The 22,155-nt window shown below is 40.0% G+C and overlaps 1 protein-coding gene across 8 annotated transcripts in view; it reads left to right on the forward strand.

Moving 5' to 3' along the window:
- The window catches only part of slc8a2b (solute carrier family 8 member 2b), a 143,056-nt gene that overhangs the window by 92,505 nt on the left and 28,396 nt on the right, over positions 1 to 22,155 (forward strand). For all 8 annotated transcript variants that reach the window (XM_018660522.2, XM_018660526.2, XM_018660525.2 and 5 more), the window contains 5 exons: positions 16,040 to 16,557; positions 19,863 to 20,000; positions 20,291 to 20,518; positions 21,024 to 21,407; positions 21,761 to 21,886. In XM_018660522.2, coding sequence (XP_018516038.1) covers positions 16,171 to 16,557; positions 19,863 to 20,000; positions 20,291 to 20,518; positions 21,024 to 21,407; positions 21,761 to 21,886 — 1,263 coding nt within the window. In that variant the 5' untranslated portion in view covers positions 16,040 to 16,170. The remainder of the gene's footprint in view (positions 1 to 16,039; positions 16,558 to 19,862; positions 20,001 to 20,290; positions 20,519 to 21,023; positions 21,408 to 21,760; positions 21,887 to 22,155) is intronic.

The raw sequence follows: 22,155 nt of genomic DNA on the forward strand, positions 1-22,155 counted from the left end.
TTGTTTAGAGAAGCATTTTTTTCAGCGTACTGTACTGGTTAAGTCACTGGATAAAAACAATAACAACTCACAGTCACATGACAGGAGCTCACCACACTCACATTATTAAGCTGGTGACAGTTTATGAGTAATTAGCTATGTTACAAACCTCAAAGCTAGGGCCTTAGAGATTCAGCAATAAAGCTGGACATAACATTTTTCAGTGCAAAAATAAAATCAAGCAAAATTTTAGTGACATAAGGTGAAGGATTACATGGAAATAGAAAATGAAAAATCTATAAGACAAATTGTACAATTTTCAACTTCCAGTTTCTCCTTAAATTAAATACTAATTCATATTTTCAACAGTACAGAGGGAAACTAAATCAAACATCAATACCATAAATCTACTGCAGAAATTTGAAACAGCTGTGAAACCATGCAATAGAAACACTGTAACACACTCACCTGCACACACACCAACACTTACTCATCAGGTGATGAGGTGAGCAATCCCATGATCCTCTGGGTGTCACTGTGTCAAGGGAGATATCATGCAGTAGTGTCACAGAGCACACTCAGGGACAGGAGAAAGATACTAGGGGATGATTCCCAGGTGGATGAGGGAATACCTCAACCACCACCACCCCCAACCCCACCCCCACCCCCCCATGCATTTTTATGTAAAACCATGATATGTCTCTGTGTGCATGTACATGTAACAGCAGTGTGTTAAGACCCTCCTCTTCTCAGATCAGGTGATTAATCACACTAACTTGCTGCCTGGATCCTGTATTACCTGCTGACTAACACTGCTTAGCCAGGCACAGGCTGGATAAACACACTATTCATGAGGCTGTGGTGATGGATGGGACACAGAATGGACCGGGTGTGTGTGTGTGTGTTGTGTATCTGCATATGTATGTGTGATTCAAAGGTGTATTCACAGCTCACTCATGATGAATGGGACATTATATAAGGTGTGTGAGTATATTGTAGTAGTAGATGTATATTGATGCATCTCACAGTAAGTGTGTTACTGTTTAATAGACACTGTGAGATTACTTCTATTAAAGGTTGGGATCATTTTTTCCACTACTGTTAATTGTTTATGATATAGAATAATTCAGGTTTATTACAGTTCTGGTCTTCACACCTCTGGCCTTCACTTTCAATGAGCGATCAGATAATCAGACAGTTGAGCCATGATGATCTAAACCACTTTATTTGGAGGTAAATCTGTGCAGGTGAAAGTGAGCGCACCCAGATCCTTCTTCCACATGAATTTGCCTTTATTTACAACCTTACCAAACCTTAACCACAGGAAGGAGATTAAAAATTCTCACATGAGCAGATGTGTAAAAACACTGTTGTTTCTCATCAGACACCAGTAGGTGTTGTTTCTGAAGGCAATTACAAATAATTAAATTTGTTATGTTGTGTTGATCCCTGACAATTCTAACAAGTTCTTGATAGTTATCAAATTAACAGACAGTACATTTTAGAAACAATGGTCTTTGTTTTACATATTGTATTTAGATTTTGTTTTTTACCTGCTGTTAAAGTATATACTGTATGAAGAAGAGAATGAGAAGGGGAAAATAATTCATAAAGCTTCAATCACATAATTGCCTGTGTGTCACATACTCTGTCACTTCTCTCTTCTGAGAGAGAGAGAGAGAGAGAGTCAGAGCGTAAGAAATTGAGATAGAAGTAAAGGAGGGTGTGTGTTTGTGTGTGTGTGTGTGTGTGTGTGTGTGTGTGTGTGTGTGTGTGTGTGTGTGTGTGTGTGTGTGTGTGTGTTGAGGTCCTGCTGGTTACACAGATGCCTCCATTTGTGTTTTTTGCCAGTCATTTGTGACATCACCTCCCAAAAGTGCACCACACCCACCTACAAATACACACACATGCCAGACCTTTTGCCAGTCAATGTCAATATTGGATGATTTTGCAAAAAAAAACAGATCATCTTCACATACATTAAACTTTTTCCCTTTAGATTATATCTGGACTCTATAAAGCACACCGCTTTCTGCACTGCCATTCAACATTATCTCTAGATGTAAATCACAAAGAAAAGAATCAGCATTATGCAGTATGGGTGTAATTCAGATAAATACTGAGATATACATACACAGAGACAATGGAAAATAGGGTTTATGTTGGTGGGAAGTAGTATCTTCACACCAAATTCAGTTGTGGTGAACTAAATAAACAATTTTCATTTAGTTGTATTTCCTCTCTAGGCGAATATTTTTTTTATGTGTGTGAGTGTGTGTAATCTGTGGTGGTGGGTATACACTGCAGTTTTTAGGCTGTCCCAGACAAAAGATGACCAACATTAAAGAAAAGTGGTGATATCTTTGGGTGTGGCTCCAAAGCAGTGGTCATATATCGCACTGTGAGAGAAGTTCAAAGATGGCCTTTGTCATGGTCTTGCAACTAATGATAGACTGGGACAAAATTCAGTGTCAGAAATTTAGGACAACCATCTCAAAATGTGACTGCTGCTACGACCTATATCTGCTAACCAGCCAATAGGAATGCAGCATGAAATGACACACTGATCATCGATTCTTGCTTAGCTCCATTGTTTACCACTATAGCAGTGCAGGTGGATGACACATGCTGATGATGTTTCATTACTGTATATTGACAACAATATTGACAACTTGATGCTGTAGCCATTATTAGATTCTTGTCACACAGCGGGTCTTGCGGTAAACTTATAAGATTGCTGAAATCCCACAGTTGCCTTCAGTCACCTGAACCTTCAAACCTACCAGTAACAGAATAGAATAGAGTGAGACATTGTCTGTTGTACTGAAATAAATACATCAGAGAGTCCATCCATATTTGTCTGATGTCTCCCCCATGTCAGCTCAACAGCAGATGGTGTCATCATCACACATACACACAGTTAGACACAGGTGCACACTGGGTTATGGCTGTTTTCCTCCTTCCATGCACAAAGGCTGAATAATTCATTAACTTCCCTGACAGCTGGGGTTCATTGTTGATGTCCTCTTGAGAAACACTTTATAATCATTCCTTCCTAGAAATTAGTGTCATCAAAATTTACAGCAGCGAAAGCTTTTTCACTGAATCTTCGCCAGCTGGCTTCAGCTGATATTACAGACGAGTCTGATGAAGGGCAATCAAATTTCCTTTAACTTGGTAAATAGGATGAGAATGTGGGCACAGAGGGAGGATGCGGTGTGTGAGAGGGAAAGAGAGGAAAACGGACGCTGTGTCCATGCCCAGGGCAGTATTGAATAGCATTCATTTCCAGCCACACAAAGGAAGCTTAAATCTTCTAGTGCCAGAGGCAGCGGTAAAAATAATGAGTTGAAAGTTTTGGTTCAACATTTCAGCCATTTGTAGAAGAAAGCTGTCAATAGCTGGTTTTTAAAAAAATAAAATACCAAACTAGAATCTCTTTATCCTCTGGAGATAGTGTCAGTATAACCACTAAATGTAACTGGGTGGTTTAATGTTCAAGCTGCCAGTTCATTTCTTCCCACAGTCTAAAGACATGAAGCCCATGAAGGTGACCTGAGCCTCTGAACTGTTCTTTCTGTACTTATGATGGGATTATGCGATGAACTTGTTTGTCTCTCTGTGTGCTCACCCCGTAATCAATTCCTAGCCTTCTGATGCATGCTGGGGAATGATCTGGCTACACCCCACCACCACCATCCCAGTGTAGAGGCTGTAAATATTCTTGACAGTGTTTTAACATGTCACCTGATGCTGTCATGCTAACATCACACATAAGTTACGAATGTTCATGTGTAATGAACACAAATCGTGGGAGGTCTAATACAAAGTGATTTTTTTTTTAGAATGTTTAACTTCTTTTCAAGGGATTGTATTGTATTGGCAAATTATCAGAGGGTTGTTAGTTTGAATCCCAAGCAAAGAGTGGGAGGGACAGGAAGGTGAGAAAAGTCAGGATGTGATGGTTTAACTTCACATCTATCCACTTTACCTTGCAGTACAATTACATTACATAATAGTCCCTGAGCAAGGCTATTGACCTCCATTATCTTCAGTGGAGCTGCTCACTAGTGAAGACCATAATGCTGTGGTTACACTGGGCAACTCAGAGTTTTTAAGTGGTAGAAAAACAGTGAAAAAATGCAATTTGCAGTTTTCAGTTTGCCTAATTGTGACTTAACTGTCAAAAATCTTAGGATATTCAAATTACTGTCATAAAATATATGACCAAAAAACCCCAGCAAACTGTCAAAATTGAGAAGTTGTTACCAGTAAAAAGTGACAGAAACCGTTAACTGATTATTAAAAATGATTGTCCATCAATTTTTGTTGATTGCTGCTGTGTACAGAATACTGGAAATGATACATCTTCATTTATGATCAAAGTCTACACAATACCAGCCACTAGTTTGTGATAAAAAGCCTTTTTGTGCTGCAAACTCCACTCAGACAAATAAAGGTTAAACCCAAAAGATCAAGTCCTTCTTGTGACATTTTAATCTCATTAGACAGAGTGGTCTGCTGCCTCTGATCTGTACATTAAGACCCTGAGGCCTCAAACACTTTTAATCTAGACCGCCTGATGTTTTGGCAGTGGCTCAGAGATTGAACAAATAGTCCTTCACAAAACAAGATGCTGCATACAAAGCAGGGAGGGAGTGATGAAGAGAGTGGGTGGGAGGGCATCAGGTGAGTTGTTTATTTGCCAACTGAAGAAGAATTTTCTCCTTCCTCATGTGCGTCCTGCTGTGTTTTGCTGTCTTTGTCATTTCATCAGGCACTCCCGCATGGTGAACTACTATTTCAGAAGTTTGGATGAGGAGTTTTTTGATGACAGTAAAGTGACCTCCTGCTGGCTGAAGGACAATTTCACTGACACATTGTAGCTAGTTTGCAGAGTTTGAAAGTTTGTGTTTGTGTGACACATAGGAAAATGAACATTAAGAGGGAGAAAAAGAGAGAGAGAGAGACAGAGTGACAGACAGAGAGGGAGAGAGAGTGACAGAAATAGGTTGAGAAAAGCATCAGGGACATAGAGGCCTCTCTCTTCCAAATAGTATTTCTGCTGCAACTAATGCTGTCAGCTTTTAAAACACTAGAGACAAGGCTTGTAGACTGCTGACCATTTTCTAAGTACTTCAGAGATGCAGATGTCCTTGAGTCACTGCTCTCTAAGCTTTTGCCAAATGCTTTGCAACTTTCAGCTTTTAACCCTGTTTTAACCCTGCAGGCTTGCAGAGGGTTTTCACTGACAGGATTTTACACATTCTGCTAAAAGGCAGTGCACCACTTGGAGACTGTCTTGACCTGCAAAATAGCAGCATCAGTCATTTGTTGGTTCAAAAATAACTAATCTTCATGTTTTGCTCACAAAGAAACCTCTTCTGGTTATGTGAACAATGACTGTCCTCTCTCAGTGGCAAAGGAGGATGTAGTGTGACGTTGTTATATATGGTTTAGTTTCTATAGCTGATTTCATTTTGTATCCAGTTCCCTGTGAACATAGGATAAGTCTCTTTAATCTAAACTTGTCCTGTCTTACCAGTCCTACCCGTGAAGCTCTTTAACTGCACTAACCTGTATTGTTTGATTGAGAATACTGTTTTAATCAAGCTCCAATGCTAACAAATCTCTTATCAAACATTTTATTTCCCCTCACTCTTTACTGTTTGCAAAGAGAAAATGCACTGCAATGCAGTTTCTAATTTTCATTGGTTGAAATGACACATCATCATGCAAAAGATTATTTAAGCTTTAGCAGATGAAGTTTAATTCTTTAGGGGTAAGATGAAACTTTTGGCCGATTAATGAGCTTTCTGCTCTCAGTCGCAGATCAATTGCCAGGGAAAGACACACCACTCTATAAAACTAATCTATGACTGTGAGTGGGCTGTGATTTTTTTGATTTTTTTATAGTCGCCAGTTGAACGTGTCACATCAATTTCAGCTTCAACTTTTAATGCCTATCAGATCAATGATTAAAGCTGACCTCAAAACATTATACTTCTGCATCAGGCCCTCCTGCATTTGTTGTGAACACAGATGAGACCATCACTTAAAACAAGTGTTTCTGCATTCACAGACATTAAAAGGTTATTTCATTTGTTGATGTTTCATTATTTATGACTTAAGTTACTTGCTAATGTTACAGACAGACCCTAATTAGACTTGATTAGGGATTAAAAATGACTTAAACTCACATGATACTTGATTTGGATTAGATCAAATGCAGTTAAGTGACAGAAAATCCCTACACACGTTCATTTTTGGATCAGTCATATGTCTCAGGTACCTTAAATGACAACACTGTGCTATCAGGACTTGTCACACACTCACTGTGGACAGATGAGGACACTGAGTCTGCAGGACATGATGAATTGTGATACTTCATGCATGGTTGTCTGTGGGATGTTTATGTTCTGTTAACAGTTTGTTGGCGTCTCCAGCTGACGCCCCTCTCAAGTTCAAACTTGACCTGACAGAAATCATCCACCACACCAAAATAAGACACTAAATCTCTAATGGCTCCAGAGTCTGTTCAGAAACTGACCTCTGACCTCCCCATGGAAGATGGCACACAGAAAGAGATAGATAATTACGCCCTTAGGGATCAGTAGAGTGTGCCAACAAGCACAGTTAGCTGTAAGCTTGTTTAAATGTTACCTGAACTGACACCAGCACACATGCATACATGTTCAGAATGGGTGACCCAGTGACAGTGGAGCATTTAATTCTGTTCATCTACCATAACCATTCACAATTACATTTAACAAATTACTGTTTCTTGTACTATTAGACTTGGATACACCCAGTCACACTGCAGTGGTTGAGTCCTTGGAGCATTACATGGAGCAGAGCCTCCTTCCCAGATTCCCTAAAACAAGGGAGTTAAAGATTTCATTTTCACTGGATCACTCGGGGCAAAGGCTGACGTTATCCGAGAGGTGAAACAAGACTCATTTTGAAGCTGAAAAAGGTGTTTGTGGTTGTCATTTTTTAACACTAGAGTTAATCATGATATACAAAAAGATTCACTTGAGCATTCTCAGCAACTAAATATCATATAGTGTATCATAGAAACTGTTATAGGGCTCTCTTTTACCTTATCCTGAAGAGCACCAGGTATGTGCAGGAGAGCACTAAGGAGCAGTGGCTCTAAAGCTGTGGGGTGCACACCGGGCACTCTGCAAACTAACAAAAATGCCAAAATAATTAATTTCTATATGGGAATTGGTTCATGAAAATGTGGGAATGAATTGGCAGTGGCATTTTGTGCACTCAGTGTAGTAAAACACGGCCTCAATATTTTTTTCTCTCTCTCTATGACCACTCCAGGGCTCTGTAAAAAAAAAAAAAAAAAAAACCTTCTCTGGTGTTGCTGGTATTTTTAGGAATCAATATAGTTTTAGAGTTGCTTTAATTGGAAGTTGCCATGCTCCAACCCTTGTGACCCTAAACTGGATAAACAGTGTAGAAAATGGAAAATAGCTTCAGCATTGCACTGACATCTGGACCTTTTCTCCCAGTGCTCTTAAAGAGTTTTTGAATAGTTTTGTCAGTGTGTCACCACCTCCTCTTGAGTTTTTTTTTTACAAAGAGAGAAGACCTCAGTATGTGATCAAATCTAAATGCATTTTCTTCGGAAAACTGAGTTACGATGTTTGTTGGTACAGAAACCTGTATGGCTGTAATGAAATCCATAGCTGCCCAATTGATTTCAGCACAAATTGATATTAAATATTGATTTGTCATTTGCTGTGTGATTTGCTCAGTGGAGAATGTGGGGAGGGAGGGATGACCATGACTGAGCAACCTTGAAACAATAAAAGGGAGACAAAGAACTCATTAATGTGCGCATTTGTAAGAATTAAATATCAGCGTATCCTAATCATGTATAACAATTTATTCAACAGTGGATATAAATTTAATAACAACGAGTTCAGTTTGTCTTTAAATCCCTTAATATAGAGTCTAATGACTGCTGGTGCGCGATGTGTAACCACAAAAGCAGCAGCAGCAGTAGTCAAAACCTCTCTTGTGTTTATTCTTACAGGCTAATTAATGGTTCAGTGTCAAAATGCCATTGTAGCTATGAATTAGGTTCAGCAGAAAGTAACATGCTGCTAATCAGCAAACACAGAAAACACATCAATCTTACACTGACTTCTTGTTTCATTAAACACCAATATCCCACGGCTCAGAAAACCAGAACAAACAGTTCACACAGTTTGGACTGGTTACACTAAATGGAGTTGAACATGAACATGCTAACAGGCTGCTGACCGCAGCTGCAACATCCTCATTGTTTTTCACCAAATGGGGTTCAGGGTAAAATTAACTATGGCTTATTGTTGAAAGAAATATTTCATTTGAGGGTTTAATCTGTGCTCCTCGCATTTCTCTTGCATATAAGACATTGTGTTATCTTAGCACAAAATCCATTGGTTTAAATAGCCTGACTGATAGATGTTGTCGGTAGATTGCCAATAAAACTGTTACAATAAAAAGAGGCTGCTGTGTGAGGTGGTTGGCTCAGTTCACATCTGCTGATTTATTAATGCAGAGAGGATGGAATATATAGTCAATTTTCTGATGTACTGCGCACTATATGTTCTGAGTCAGAAGTGGTGTAAAAAAATAGGCAACGAAACAAATAATTTTTTGGATATTTAAATTGGAGTATGAAATCTAGCTGGCTGGTGACCTGCTGACCCCTGAGCAAATGAATCAGTGATAACCTTTTTATAAAGCAGAAACAGGTATGGCAGGATGACCTTTTTAACAGTGGTGTAATGTAACTAAATACATTTAATCAAGTTTATAGCCTATATGATGTATTGTTATAGATAAAGCTATCCACAAAATATAACTGTAGTAGCTGCTGTTTACTGTTGTAGCTGGTGAGCTGGTCAATCAGCTACAACAGTAAAATGCTAATTATAGATCAATGCATCAACAATACAAACCAAATTATATAATATATAAAATAGTATAGCTCTCGCAGTGGTCTTTTTCAGCATAATCAGTCATTTTACTTTAATACTGAAGTACATTTTGCTTGTAACATTTTAAATGCTTGACTTTTACTTATTTCACTTTGAGACTTTTTATACTTTGGTTTTGTTAGAGTCATTTGAGTCATTTTTTTAATATAGCACCACCATATAACACCAGATCAGGATATATGCTCTCATTCTCCCTCTTTAAAGTTTGTCTTGCTAAGCTTGTTGCTACTCTCTCTTACTTTTCACAAATGTGTGCTGACCGAAATATAACTGCCCTGTAAAAAAAATGCCAATTTATATTTTTTGGTATAATTAACAATTAAAAATTGCTAAACTATAGAAACCTAAACTATCAGCATTTAAAGTAAACATTTAAATCACGTTGATAACCTCCTGATAATTAAAAATCTTAATCTGTCATTCAGACCATGATGAATAGAGGCCTGCACTGTCTGCACCCTTATTACATAAGGCACTTGAGTCATGGGGGTTAGATTTGTGGAGCACAGTTCCTGAGCTTGTTGCGACCTTAAGCAATTTGACAAAAGCTGTCATGAAGGATAAAACTTGAATCAATAAATTATGAGATAAAAGAAAAAATCCAAGCTCATTTGTAAAGTAAGAATTTCAAGTGAATATAGGACAAAGATGTGAGTTACTTTAGAGCGGGACTATGTAACAGTTACTGAGCTTCTGTGGCCACAAGTGGAAATTACAGGACACTGGTGCATGAAATTCTGCTGGCTCCAGTTCATCGCATACATCACCTCAATACAAAGCAGTAATCATGGTGTGCACCATTGTCAAGTTAGCATACTGCTAATGTAATTACTGAATGACGTAAACATCTGAACTTAGTGAGTTACCCAACATCTGGATGTTCTGCTGACATTATGACCTATATCCTCAGAACCCCTGGAACTGTGAAATCACACACACACATACACACAGACTGTAAGCAGTGTGTGACTGCCCATTTGCACTGCTCACTCTGTATACTGTTCTTTTACGTTTTGTATATATTTTACATTTTCATTGCGCTACTCCCTTTATTCACATTTTGTATATATATTTTTACTATATATTTATTTTAATTTTTCAAAAATATTTATTCTATTGAGTTTATATTTTTGTTTTGGAGGGTAGCCACGCACAATTTCATTGTACTTCATCTGAACACACCGCAGGAAACATAGTCTGATGGCTGCAAGTGTAGCTCTGTGGATAATGCACTAAGTTGCAAATATTAGCTGGTAGTAATGTATGGAATGTAGCTCTGCTGATTACGAGCCAGTGAACCAATTAATTACATAATTCATCAAAGGGACTGACAAATTAAGAAAGCAATTGGGATGTACAAATGTGGTTACTATTAGTGTTATCATTATGATAAAAGTATATCCAGTCATGCTCTAAGGTAGTTTGTGTAACACAGTGTTATGTTTGCGTCCACTAAACAAGCAGAATCTGTTCAGAGACCCAGCTCTGGTTTTGCTTCTTTCCATGTTATTGTTTGGCCAGGGATTATTCTTCTCTTAAGAAATTAAAATGACCATGGGGATGGTACCTTCTTCTGCTTGTTACTTGGAAATCGAACCATTATTTTTTATGAGAAAGAATGAACTTTTTTGTTCATTAAAAAAAGACATACTTACATAGCCCTTTAACTAAGAGTAAGTTAGCAAAAGAAACAATCTGAGCTGGATAAACTTAAAGCTTAAACCTCAGAAATTAAGTTAAAATTTCATGAAATGTTGTTGCCTTGAAAATTGAGTTTTCTCAACTCCTTTTTTACAGTGAGCACAGAGCAACACAGCTCTAACTGATGAGCTTTGGCCTCTGTTTAGGCATAGTCTGTGTGTTTGAGCACATAAATAGGTTTAGATTCACCTTTCCTCCTGGTCATCACCAAAAGGGATTAATAGGAAAAGACATATCAGCATCAGCAATTATTGTTTAATGCACTGTTTAAATGGCTATTTGATGAGTGGGGGATTACAGTCAGAGGCTAATGGAGGCACTAGCTGTAACACGCATGATGAGAGAGACAAGAGAGGGAGGAGGAAGCTGGAATGAAACAGGCTCTTCTTTCCTGGCTCTTTCCAGGAAACTTGAATGAAATTAAGGACCATCAGTTGTCTTTGAAATTACTTTCCAGGAAGAAATGATACCAATATAAACTGCTGACAGTGATTTCTGTGGAGTAGTCAGAGTTTTGGGGACACAGGAAATAAATGCTGTTCAGTTTCTGGGGCAGTGAAGTGACTCTTTACAGGGTATCCATAACAGCGAAGCAGCAGAATGTGTGTAAGACAAGTTTGTGTGTGTGTGTGTGTGTGTGTGTGTGTGTGTGTGTGTGTGTGTGTGTGTGTGTGTGTGTGTGTGTGTGTGCACGTGTGCACGTGTGCACGCACGCAGTAGGTCCAGTAGTACCCCATGGATGAGTGAAGGCTCCCTCTCTCTCTCTACCATCTCTATCTCTCCCTCTTTCTTTCTGTCTCTTTCTCCCACCTCAACGCCCCCGTAGTGATCGATTACCCCAACAAGCCTCTGCCCTGGTTGCCATGACAACACACTGCTCCTGTACTCCAAATGACGACTCTAAACACATTTAGGATCTCGGCCCTCCTTTTTATCCTCTCTTGACTCTGCCTCCCTTCCTCCACTTCCCTCCCTCCCTCTTATTTATTGTTCTTTTTTTACTCCTTCATCTCCTCTGACTGTCATCCCTCCTTTTATTTCTCCTCCTAGCCATCCATCACTCCTGCTGTCTTTTCTATTCCTTCTTTTTTCCCCTCATCCCTTCCTTCACTTTGATCATTTCCTGTCATTCAATTCATTCTTCCTTCTGCCCCTCCTTTAATCCCACCTTCTTCCCATCACTCCAGTTGCCCCCTTTTCTCATTTAATCCCTCTCATAAGCCTCTTTAATCAACCCTTCATCCCTCCTTTTGCTTCTCCTACCCCTCTTCTTATCCACTTTTCTCCCTCTCCTTTCTTTATTCTTCTACCTACCCATCTATCATTCCCAACCCTGCACTCCTTTTTCTACCCCTCCCTTCCCTCCTTCTTTCTTTTTCCCACTCATCATTGCCTCTTTCATCCCTCCATCCACTCCTGTATCACTCTTTCTGTACTCCCCCATCCTTCCTTTAATCCCTATTTTAACCCCTCAGTCCTTCCCCTCCACCACTACTCTCTTTTTCTCCTTCAAATCCTTGCAGTCCCTTCATTCCATCATCTCTCTACATCTCCTTTCTTCTATTCCTCCTTGCCTCCAGCTCATTTTTTTCTTCCATTCTACCATGTACTGCAACTCTGTCTTTCTCTTTTTCTCTCCGCCATTCTTTTGTTCCTTCTCCCTCCCATTTCTCTCTTCTTCCACTTCTCTGTAAACTCTGCCTTTATCCATCACTCCCCCCTGTTATGAACATCACTGTTTCACATGAAACATTTATTTTTCCTGTGCTTTTGATTGGTTGATGTTATTCATTTGTGTGCCATTGGTTAATTCAGCAAGTCTGCTGGTGAATGTGAGAGATGAGTCCATTAGTCTCTACTCTCATTTAAGCTCAGCTTCACTTTGCATTGCTTTCAATTTGGAGGTGCTCCAGGCTCAGCTTAGACTCTTTGTAGCAACAGCAGAAATGAAGCAAGAAGCTGAAACAGATCACTAAACAGGAGAGAAGAAATGAAATTGATATAACACCTACATACAGTATAACTAATGACATCAGTTAGCCGACAAAAACACGTTTTAAGACAACACACGTCATTCCTGGAGCCCTGCCTGGCGCTCTTATAGTAAATGCATTTTATATGCATTTCAGCATTTTACTGTATGGTCCTTGAAGGAGGACCTCTGTACTACTGTCACCAGAACTCACTTTACTGTCACAGCTGAAATAACATTTTGTGCTCCATTAGCTGACTTATCTTTTTGATTTTCAGTCTTACTTTTTTCAGTTTTTGTCTTTAGAAATGTTCTCTGCATTATTATGATTTCAACATAAGGGCTGGAGTTTAACCACAAAAGTTGTTTTTGTTTTTTTGTTTTTTTAATGAAAGAAAAAAGCAGTGAACTCCTTTTAATCATGGTAACAGTGTATTAATGCTTACCTTTACAAATGTAGAGCAGTAAGAGTTAAAATGATGGAGTTGCCTGTTTGAATTCTGGACTAACTAGGCAAAACCTCACAAGACCAGGGGCTGGGCCAGAAGGTTGGCCAGAGTCAGAAACACAAAATGACTCCAAAGAGATGAAAAACAATTAGAAGGACATGGAGAACAACTACAAAGGTGCAAAACATCCAAAAAGTGATGCGAAATGACTTAGAAGTGATGTGAAATGACTACATGGCCACACAAAACACAAAATTACCAAAAAGAGATGCAATACCATGTTATAGAGATGAGTAGGTAGACACTATTGCATGAATGCACACTAGCCTCAAAAGGGAAAGAGGGAAAAGAGTGTGTGTGTGTGTGTGTGTGTGTGTGTGCGTGTTTGTGTGTGTGTGTGTGTGCGCCAACTGGTGAGATTTAAACCTCAGTGTGAAACCAAAGGGTGGACAGATGGACTGAACCCTGTTTCCTACAGTATGCGCATCGGCCCTTAATCTTCTACCTCTCTCTTCCGTCCTCTTGTTTCATCTCTCTCTCCATCTGTCCATTCGTGAGAAGGAAAGCACCTGCTAATACCTTCTGTTGTGAAACGTTACACACCTCAGCTAATCTCAGTTCATCACCATATTAAAAAAAAAAAACAACCAAACAATAGTTTGTCTTTTCTGTCTTAACTTCTATTCCCTATATCTGCAGCCTTTCTCTGCTATCATAATTAAGAACATGACATGAATGTTGATGAAGAAACAAACTTTAAAAGGGCCATCCGTGACTGTTCTGATGGTATTTCGATGTGTATATGATATATTCCTTCAAAAATTCGGTGAGAGACTAATTTCACTTTTAGCTTCTTATAAATGATGTCACACTCTTAAATAATTTGTGCTGACAGACTGAAGAAGTGCCTCAAAGGTCCATGTTTCAGTTATCCTTCTGGTTCATAGAATTTGGCACATGTGAAGACAAGCAGTACATTCACAAAAAAGATATCTGAATTTTATCACTTTTTGATAATACTGCTGATTACCTTTGACAGTAACTTGTACTAGGCTTCGCCTTCCTGCCAGTAATCATTATGTGAGACCACACCTTTACAGTCTGCTTAGGACAGACATAGTTGAAAATGTCAGGTCATGTCAGATCCATGTTGCACATCTTGCTCGACACACCAGCAAAAGAACAATCACAATTTACTGAAAAACCACCAGCTGTAATGAACTCATGGCTTCCTGCTGGTGCATAATGATAACCATTTCATTATCATTTCATTTACACTATACGGCAAGGTCAGCCTTTTCAAATGTTGAATGTCTCCTTTGATAAATCTGACCACTCATGTGGAGACAGCAAAATATTTTGACATGACAAACATCACACGTGGGAGATAGATGTTCTGTGTGGTTTCAATTTGGATTTGTGTAACTACACAACATGTTTATTCTCCCTGTTTGCTTCTCTGTATCTGCTGTGACCTGAACCCAACAGCACGCTAACGGCTGCTGAACGGATTTGCCAACAAACACAACAGGAATCAAAAGAGAATCATGTTGTCAGGATGAAATGTGCTACACATCGTCTGTCCAGAAAGGTCTGTTTGTTCTCAAAAACCATCAGACAAGTAGCTTCAGGCTCCAGCTGTCCTATTGGACTGCTTCATAGTAGACTCCAATTATATTATAAAAAACAGCACAGCAAGGTTCATTGTATCATTATGAGCATGACACACATGCACACCCTAACCATAACCACTATTTGCCTAACCCTAATCCTTATCCTAATCTTAAAACATGTCTTCACCTTAAGACTTGCTCTCTGTCCCCATAAGGAAAACACATCCACACAATGTGACTGTGTAAACAGGTCCTCACGATGTAAATAATACTGGACCACAGACACACACACACTCACAGTGTTGTAGAGATACACAAGACAAGGAGCTAAAAGGAACAAACATATCCAAGTGTATCAAAACTTATAACATATTAACATATTAGTACTGAATGTTTGAATACACCCACTTCAATACTTACTTAATATTCAAGGACAAGTGGACATTCTCCTGCGTCATATGAGCAGTGAGCACTTCATATGAATGGAGGTTCTGTCAATAGAGATGAGTCAGGGGCTCTTTCTAGTAAACAGAGGCAGCCTCTTGAAATGGATTTGACATTGAAAAGTTAGAAAGAGTTGGATGTTCCTGCTTTTCTTTGCTTCAAGTGAAAATGAATGAGTAGGTATACTGTAGCAGTTCAATTCATAGTGCAGTATTTTTTCAAATTTAGCTTTCACATATCTGCAAGGTCTTTGAGCGGTGACATCAGGAGCCCAAGCAGACTATATCCTTCAGTTAACTAAATTTTCTGATTGCTAGAGAAATAAATAGTGAGATCATGAACACATTGCCCTCTGTAGTAGCTACGGCCCCAAGCGTCCACCGCTGTGATGTTGAGTTTCTGCTGTTGGTGCAAGTTGAACAGTTGAACAGATGTCAGCTGGAGCTGTTTGTTAACCAGACGTGTACACACTGACTGCATGTATGCTTTCATGTGTGTGTGTATTTTCTGACAGTTTTGACTAACACTGATCATAAAACTTTCTTCCCCTCAAAAAAAAAAAAAAAACAGCTTAAATTTAAACATTTTTTTCACTCAGGTGAACATGTCTTGGCATCAGTTCTCACCTTGGCATCAGGTCTGCCCCCTGTTTACTCTTGTGTTTGCTTTCACTGTATGTAATACCTTCCTTTAAAATTCACTTTGTGTTCAGTCGAGCACTCCTTTCCAGTTCTTATGTCTTTTTGTAACAACAAATAAAACTCTATGAGGAATAAGCTGTCTCTATGACCAAAGACTGTCTGCTTTGTTGTGTCTTCTCAGTGCATCACTAACTAATTTTCTCTTTCTTTTTTATTCTCTCTCTCCCACCTCTAGGTGAGCTAGCCGCACCATCCTTAGCTCTACCAAGGCCTCCCCCTCCCACCTCCCTCTTCCTCAGCCTAAACCCATCATCCTCTGCCTAACCCCCCACCCCTCCACATTTCTTGTGGGAACCACACGCCACCATGTCTCTCTACACCTCTCCCGCCTCCGTCCTCCTCCTCCTCCTCCTCTTCCTCCTCCCACTGCCTCCCTGTCAGTCAGAGTCCCTGCGCAGTGATCCCAGCGACTACCCTGACCCGAGAGCAGTCTCCCCCTCCATATTCCCCTCTTCCTTCCCGCCCTCCATGTCTTATGGTAACAACACCACGTCAGGCACCAAAGACAAGTGTGAGGAGGCAACGGTGTGCAGGCATGGCATCCTGCTGCCCGTCTGGCAGCCCAACCAGCCCGGCCTCGGCGACCAGGTGGCCAGAGCCGTGGTCTACTTTGTGTCACTCATGTACATGTTCCTGGGAGTGTCCATCATCGCCGACCGCTTCATGGCATCTATAGAGGTCATCACATCGCAGGTGAGAATGGGTGAATGAGTGTCACTGAGGTATTGGAGTCTACCTGTAAATCCAAAATGTAGACTTTTGTCACCAATATCTGCTTTGTGTTCTTTTTGAGAACTGAACAGAACATAATGAGAAGACATTTTTGTTTAGACAATAAAATATCTTAAAATTGTGAAAAATGACTAAAGCCTCAAGTCTTCAAATAGCTTGTTTTGTCTCAGCAGCAGTAAAAATCCAAAGACTATTATAAAACAGAGACCATGGTCTAACTCCAGATGGACACTGTTGCATGTCATACCCCTCTCTCTCTCCCCCCTTGTTTCATATCTGCCTTCTTACTATCAACTGTCCAATAAAGGCAAAAATGCCACCAAAAAAGTCTTTGAAGCAACAAATTCTCACATCTGGGAAACTTAAACTACTTCACGTTCAGCACTTTATTCTTTAAATTGGATGCATGTACCAGATATGTTCATGTGAGTAGAAACAAATCTCTATAGTTATATGAGCACTTCTTCTTCAAGGGAAAAATGCAGTGCAGTAAGAATTAAAGGAAGCATAGTGCCCATAAAGCCTCTAAATAAAGACGCAAGGGTCTAATTTTAAAATATTCTCATGTTTTTTTTTTTTTTTCTCTCTGTTGTACTTTCACATAGAAAAACAGACAGGCAGAAGCCTAACATTTTTTTTTTTTTCTTACAGTTTTAGGAAGCACCAGCCATCAACACAATAACTACTGAAAGTATAAAAGCATTTCAAAGTGACACATAAATCTTTATTTCCAAATATAAAGGTTATGTAGTTATGTCAGGAAACTTTTTGTTTTGTCATGTTGTTTTCATTACCAATTAGTTGTTGCATTCAATCTTCATGTAAAGATTTCATACATACTTCATGGATTTTTGCTCAGCTGTAGCACTGACTTATATCTACAGAGGTAATGGCACCACATTGCCCAGCTCATTCATTTTCTTTGGAAATGGACATAAACCATGCTGATTGCGCAACTAAAAATAGACCTTGTTAGTGCTTGTTATGGTCAAGGTTAGTGAGTGTGTTTGAGGAAGTGAAGCTGCCAGTGCATGTATCTGCATCATCATATCATCATCTCTTTACTGCATGAAGGGCCTGATCAGTTTCCTTTATTTCCTTCTCTATCCATTTATCCTCTATAATAGTGTGAAAGACCCTCTGCTGCTTTCAGGGACAGAGAGACTGAACTGTGATATTTACCCAGGAGGACAATAGTCATGAAGTGCATCTATCTGAACCAAACACGGCAGGGATTACTGAGGTGTAGTCTACCACTCTCAGTATATACTGTAGTACAGCTGGTGGAAGTTAGTGTGTGTGTGTGTGTGTGTGTGTGTGTGTGTGTGTGTGTGTGTGTGTGTGTTTGTGTTGTCCCAGATGGCCTGTAATGGTTCAGTGTTGAGGTTATGCAGTTATAAGCACTGTAGAAAAAGACAGGATGGGTCCTAGGAGCTTTGAATCGAGGCTGATGTTCAGTATGAGGGAGGAGGATTGGGAGACATCAAGGTCACCTGGAGGGAGAGAGAGGAGAGGAAGAAAGAGAGAGGAAGGATAATGGACAAACAGACTCACAAAATGCACAAAAAATCAGGAACCTTTTTCTTCTATTCTGCAGTGATTGAAGAAATACTCAGATCCTTTACTTAAGTAAAGGCTAGCATCAAAATATACTTGTAGAGGGACCCATTTCCAAATAATGTTGTTTGTTATATTACTGAATTATAATTATTGTTGCACCACGTCTTCATCACTGGTGCAGCTGGTAAAGGTGGAGCTCATTTTAATAACTTTATATACTGCTGAGTAGGGAGGAATTTCCTTCCAGAATCATCTAAGTTTGAAATAAACTCAATCTATATTTTCTAGAGTCGATGGGAATGTATTTGAGAGAAACTGTAGGTTCTTAGTTGTCAGATAATGATGGGGAGGGGGGATGACATACATAGAGAAAGAGAGTAGAGGTAATAGAGATGGGAGGGGAAAACAAAGAGAGGTGAAAGGGTTAAAGGAGGAAGGAGGGTGTTCATCTATCCTTTTCAAGGTCAATGTAAATTAATGTCCAATACTGGCTCCCACAAGCCATCTCTGTGGCAACCGCAACAACACCTCAGCTATTTTGGCAGAGGCTTTTGTGTGTGTTTCACTCTGTATGCTTGTGTCAGTACGGTATGTTATCCCTCATATTCTGTCCTGCTCTTTACAAGTGTGTGTTCTTGTATTATGAGGATTCATGAGTCCAGTGAAGTCAGACTAGAAGTACAGTGGAGAGTATATCAGTGAATGAACTGCATATGGTGATGAATACAGCAGAGAGAGAGAGAGATGAATCTGTCTTTTGCTGGATAAATATGGACAGCAGACAATAGCTTAGAGAGACTGTTTGTAATGAGAGAGTCACAGGTCTGATCCCACTGCAGCTCCTCATCACACTGTCCTTGAGGAAGATATATAATTAACATAGTTAAGTTTTTGTTATCTCTCTTTCTCACTACTCACCTGTGTTGTTTGTGCAGTGGATCACCTGTCAGTCAAACTGTGCAGGTGGGAAAGTGATTTCCTGCTAGAGTTTATCTGCTGCATTTGATCGTCTAGTTCTTCTCTGTCTTCTATTTATTCTAAACTAAGTGTTGTTTCTGCTGCTGACCTCAAAGCCACAACAGTAATTAAAAGGCTTTAACAGTTTCTTGCATTATACAGGCTCAAGAGAGCATGTTGCAATGATAACAATTAATGAGAATACAGTAAACATAAACATTGCTTAAATACAGCAGCTCAGTACTGCTATTACAACTGCAAGTAAGACAAGTACCTGTATGTAGGGTACATTAAGTGAGGATTTTCACAATCGACAATAGCTCTAATAGTTCTAACTAACAAGACAGATGTGGTCTCATCTGGTCCTCACAGCTTTTTAATTTTAATTTCAGGATTAATTGTAAAGCCCATACACAGCTGCACAAGTGATTCCACTTATACTAGATGATTGGGTCTTTTCTCGGGTCTGTGCGGCTGTTTGAGGGGACAGATTACACCTTAATCATTCTAATTGGTTCAATAAATCTGGTGACCTGACATATATCCCTGCATAGTCTGAGCGGACGCCTGAGCAGCCAAAATGTCGATATGTGCAGGGAATTTAAAGTGTATTTAGTGTACTGTTAGATGTTACAAGTACAGTTGTAAAATGTTCTCACAAGTACAGTAATACCAACATGTCTGTGCCTCTGTGTGTGTGTGTGTGTGTGTGTGTGTCTGTGTGTGAATGTGTGTGTTTGGGCCAACAGGAGAAGGAGGTGACCATTACTATGCCTAACGGGGAAACATCAGTGGCGACGGTTCGAATCTGGAATGAAACTGTGTCCAATCTGACACTCATGGCTCTGGGCTCCAGCGCTCCGGAGATACTGCTGTCTGTTATAGAGGTACACACACACACATAAAAACACACACTCCACTTTTTCTTTCTATCACACAGTTTCTCTCACCTCCTCTTTACTGTTGCCTCCATCTGCACCACATTTTTTCTTTATTCCAAAATACTCAAAATACTTTGAGCTGTACCTGTGTAGCATATATCTCAGATCACTCTCATGCTTGATAAATATGAAATACTTAATCGTTTCCAACACAGAGCAATAATTTTGCCTTACATTTTAAAGCAATGACTGCTCTGTGCGTAGTTCCCAGCCTCAAACACACTATGTCTCTCCAGGTGTGCGGTCACAACTTTGAAGCTGGTGAGCTGGGACCAGGAACCATCGTTGGCAGCGCCGCCTTCAACATGTTTGTGATCATAGGGCTCTGCGTGTGGGTGATCCCCAACGGTGAGACACGCAAGATCAAACACCTCAGGGTGTTCTTCATCACCGCCTTCTGGAGCATTTTCGCCTACATCTGGCTCTACCTCATCCTGTCTGTCATGTCGCCAGGCGTCGTGGAGGTAAGACAGACTCAGCGTGGTTTAGAAAAGAAAAGAGGAAAGATTGAACAGAATAAACCCTCTAATGTTATCATTTTGTGCATGTAAATGCACCCATAGCTCACTAACTGAATGCAGCTGATTTAATCAGTTAATGTTTGTTTTGGTTTTATTTGTCCAGGTTTTGAAACATCCATCTCCAAGACTGAACCCACCTTGTGAAAAAAAATATTGGAAAAAGTAATGAATAATAATGAGATGATAATGAAGTTATTGGCTGTTGTCTAAGCTCCCACTAACACCACCTGCTGATACTACACATTATATCTTCATAGTGCTCCATCTTTTCTCTTAGTTTGTGCCACATTGCACCAGAATTACTCCTGTGTGTGTCTGAGTGTTCCCACTTCCAGGCACTGTGCACCTAAAATGGGGAAGTGATGTTTTTAATGACAATGTTTAATCAAACACCTGACAAGCAAAACAAACAAAGGTAGTTAGGAGAATCTGTTTGTGTGTGTTTCAGGTGTGGGAGGCACTGGTGACCCTCCTGTACTTCCCAGTGTGTGTCATCCTGGCTTGGATCGCCGACCGCCGCCTCCTCTTCTACAAGTACATGGGCAAACGTTACCGTGCTGACAAGCGCCACGGCATCGTCGTGGAGACCGAGGGAGACTTGACACCCAACAAGGGCGGCATGGAGATGATCATAGATGGCAAGTTCCCGCCACGGGGGGGTGCCGTGGTCCCTGCTGAAAACTGCGGGGATGGCACAGCTGGCACCGCAGCCAATAACGTTGGTGCGGCAGCGGGGGCCATGGCAACAGGAGCTGGGGGCAACCTACCCAACTCCAACAGCACGATGGTCAATGTGGAGAGCAGCAAGGAGCTGGACGAGAGTCGCAAAGAGGTGAGAGAATTCTGAATCAATTCTGTCTGAAAAGAATTTCTTGAATGCAGTTAAACATTGACCGCACTGACAAAATAAACCAGTCATACTCCTAGTGAACATGTTTTATGTATTTTTTAATTTAGGGAAAACTTCATGCACTCTGTATGTTAACAGTTTGAAAATGTTTTCAGCAGCTTCTTAAGTAGCAGAATTTTGTTCAAGCTGAAGCAGAAATTCCTCCAATCCTCCACCTGCTACAGGGACTGACTGAGAATCTTGACACGACGTGTTTGTATGGGCAGCAGTGCATGCTGTCAATGTGAGCTGTGTAGATTTTTAATCATGAGTGTGTCCTCTGGTCTCTCCTCCAGGTGATTCGCATCCTGAAGGAACTGAAGCAGAAATATCCCGACAAAGAGCTGGACCAGCTGGTGGAGCTGGCCAACTACTACGCACTGCTGCACCAACAGAAGAGCAGAGCCTTCTACCGCATCCAGGTAACACACACACACAAACTCACACACGTTATTCATAAATAGACCCTGAAATGAACACACAAGGTCACCCAGACCTACAAAATAATATGAAGTAGTTCAAGGACTGCAACTCATTTCAGAATCAGCTTATGATGAAACAAGTTTATGAGAATGAATGAAACAATTGGACTTGTTGACTTATTTTTTATTGTTCATCAAAAGTCTAAATGTGACACATCACATTTAAGAAATACCTGTCTGTTTCTTGATGCCCTCCTCTCTGTCTCTCA

The sequence above is a fragment of the Lates calcarifer genome, linkage group LG21 (genome assembly GCF_001640805.2).
Source record: "Lates calcarifer isolate ASB-BC8 linkage group LG21, TLL_Latcal_v3, whole genome shotgun sequence".
NCBI lineage: Eukaryota > Metazoa > Chordata > Actinopteri > Centropomidae > Lates > Lates calcarifer.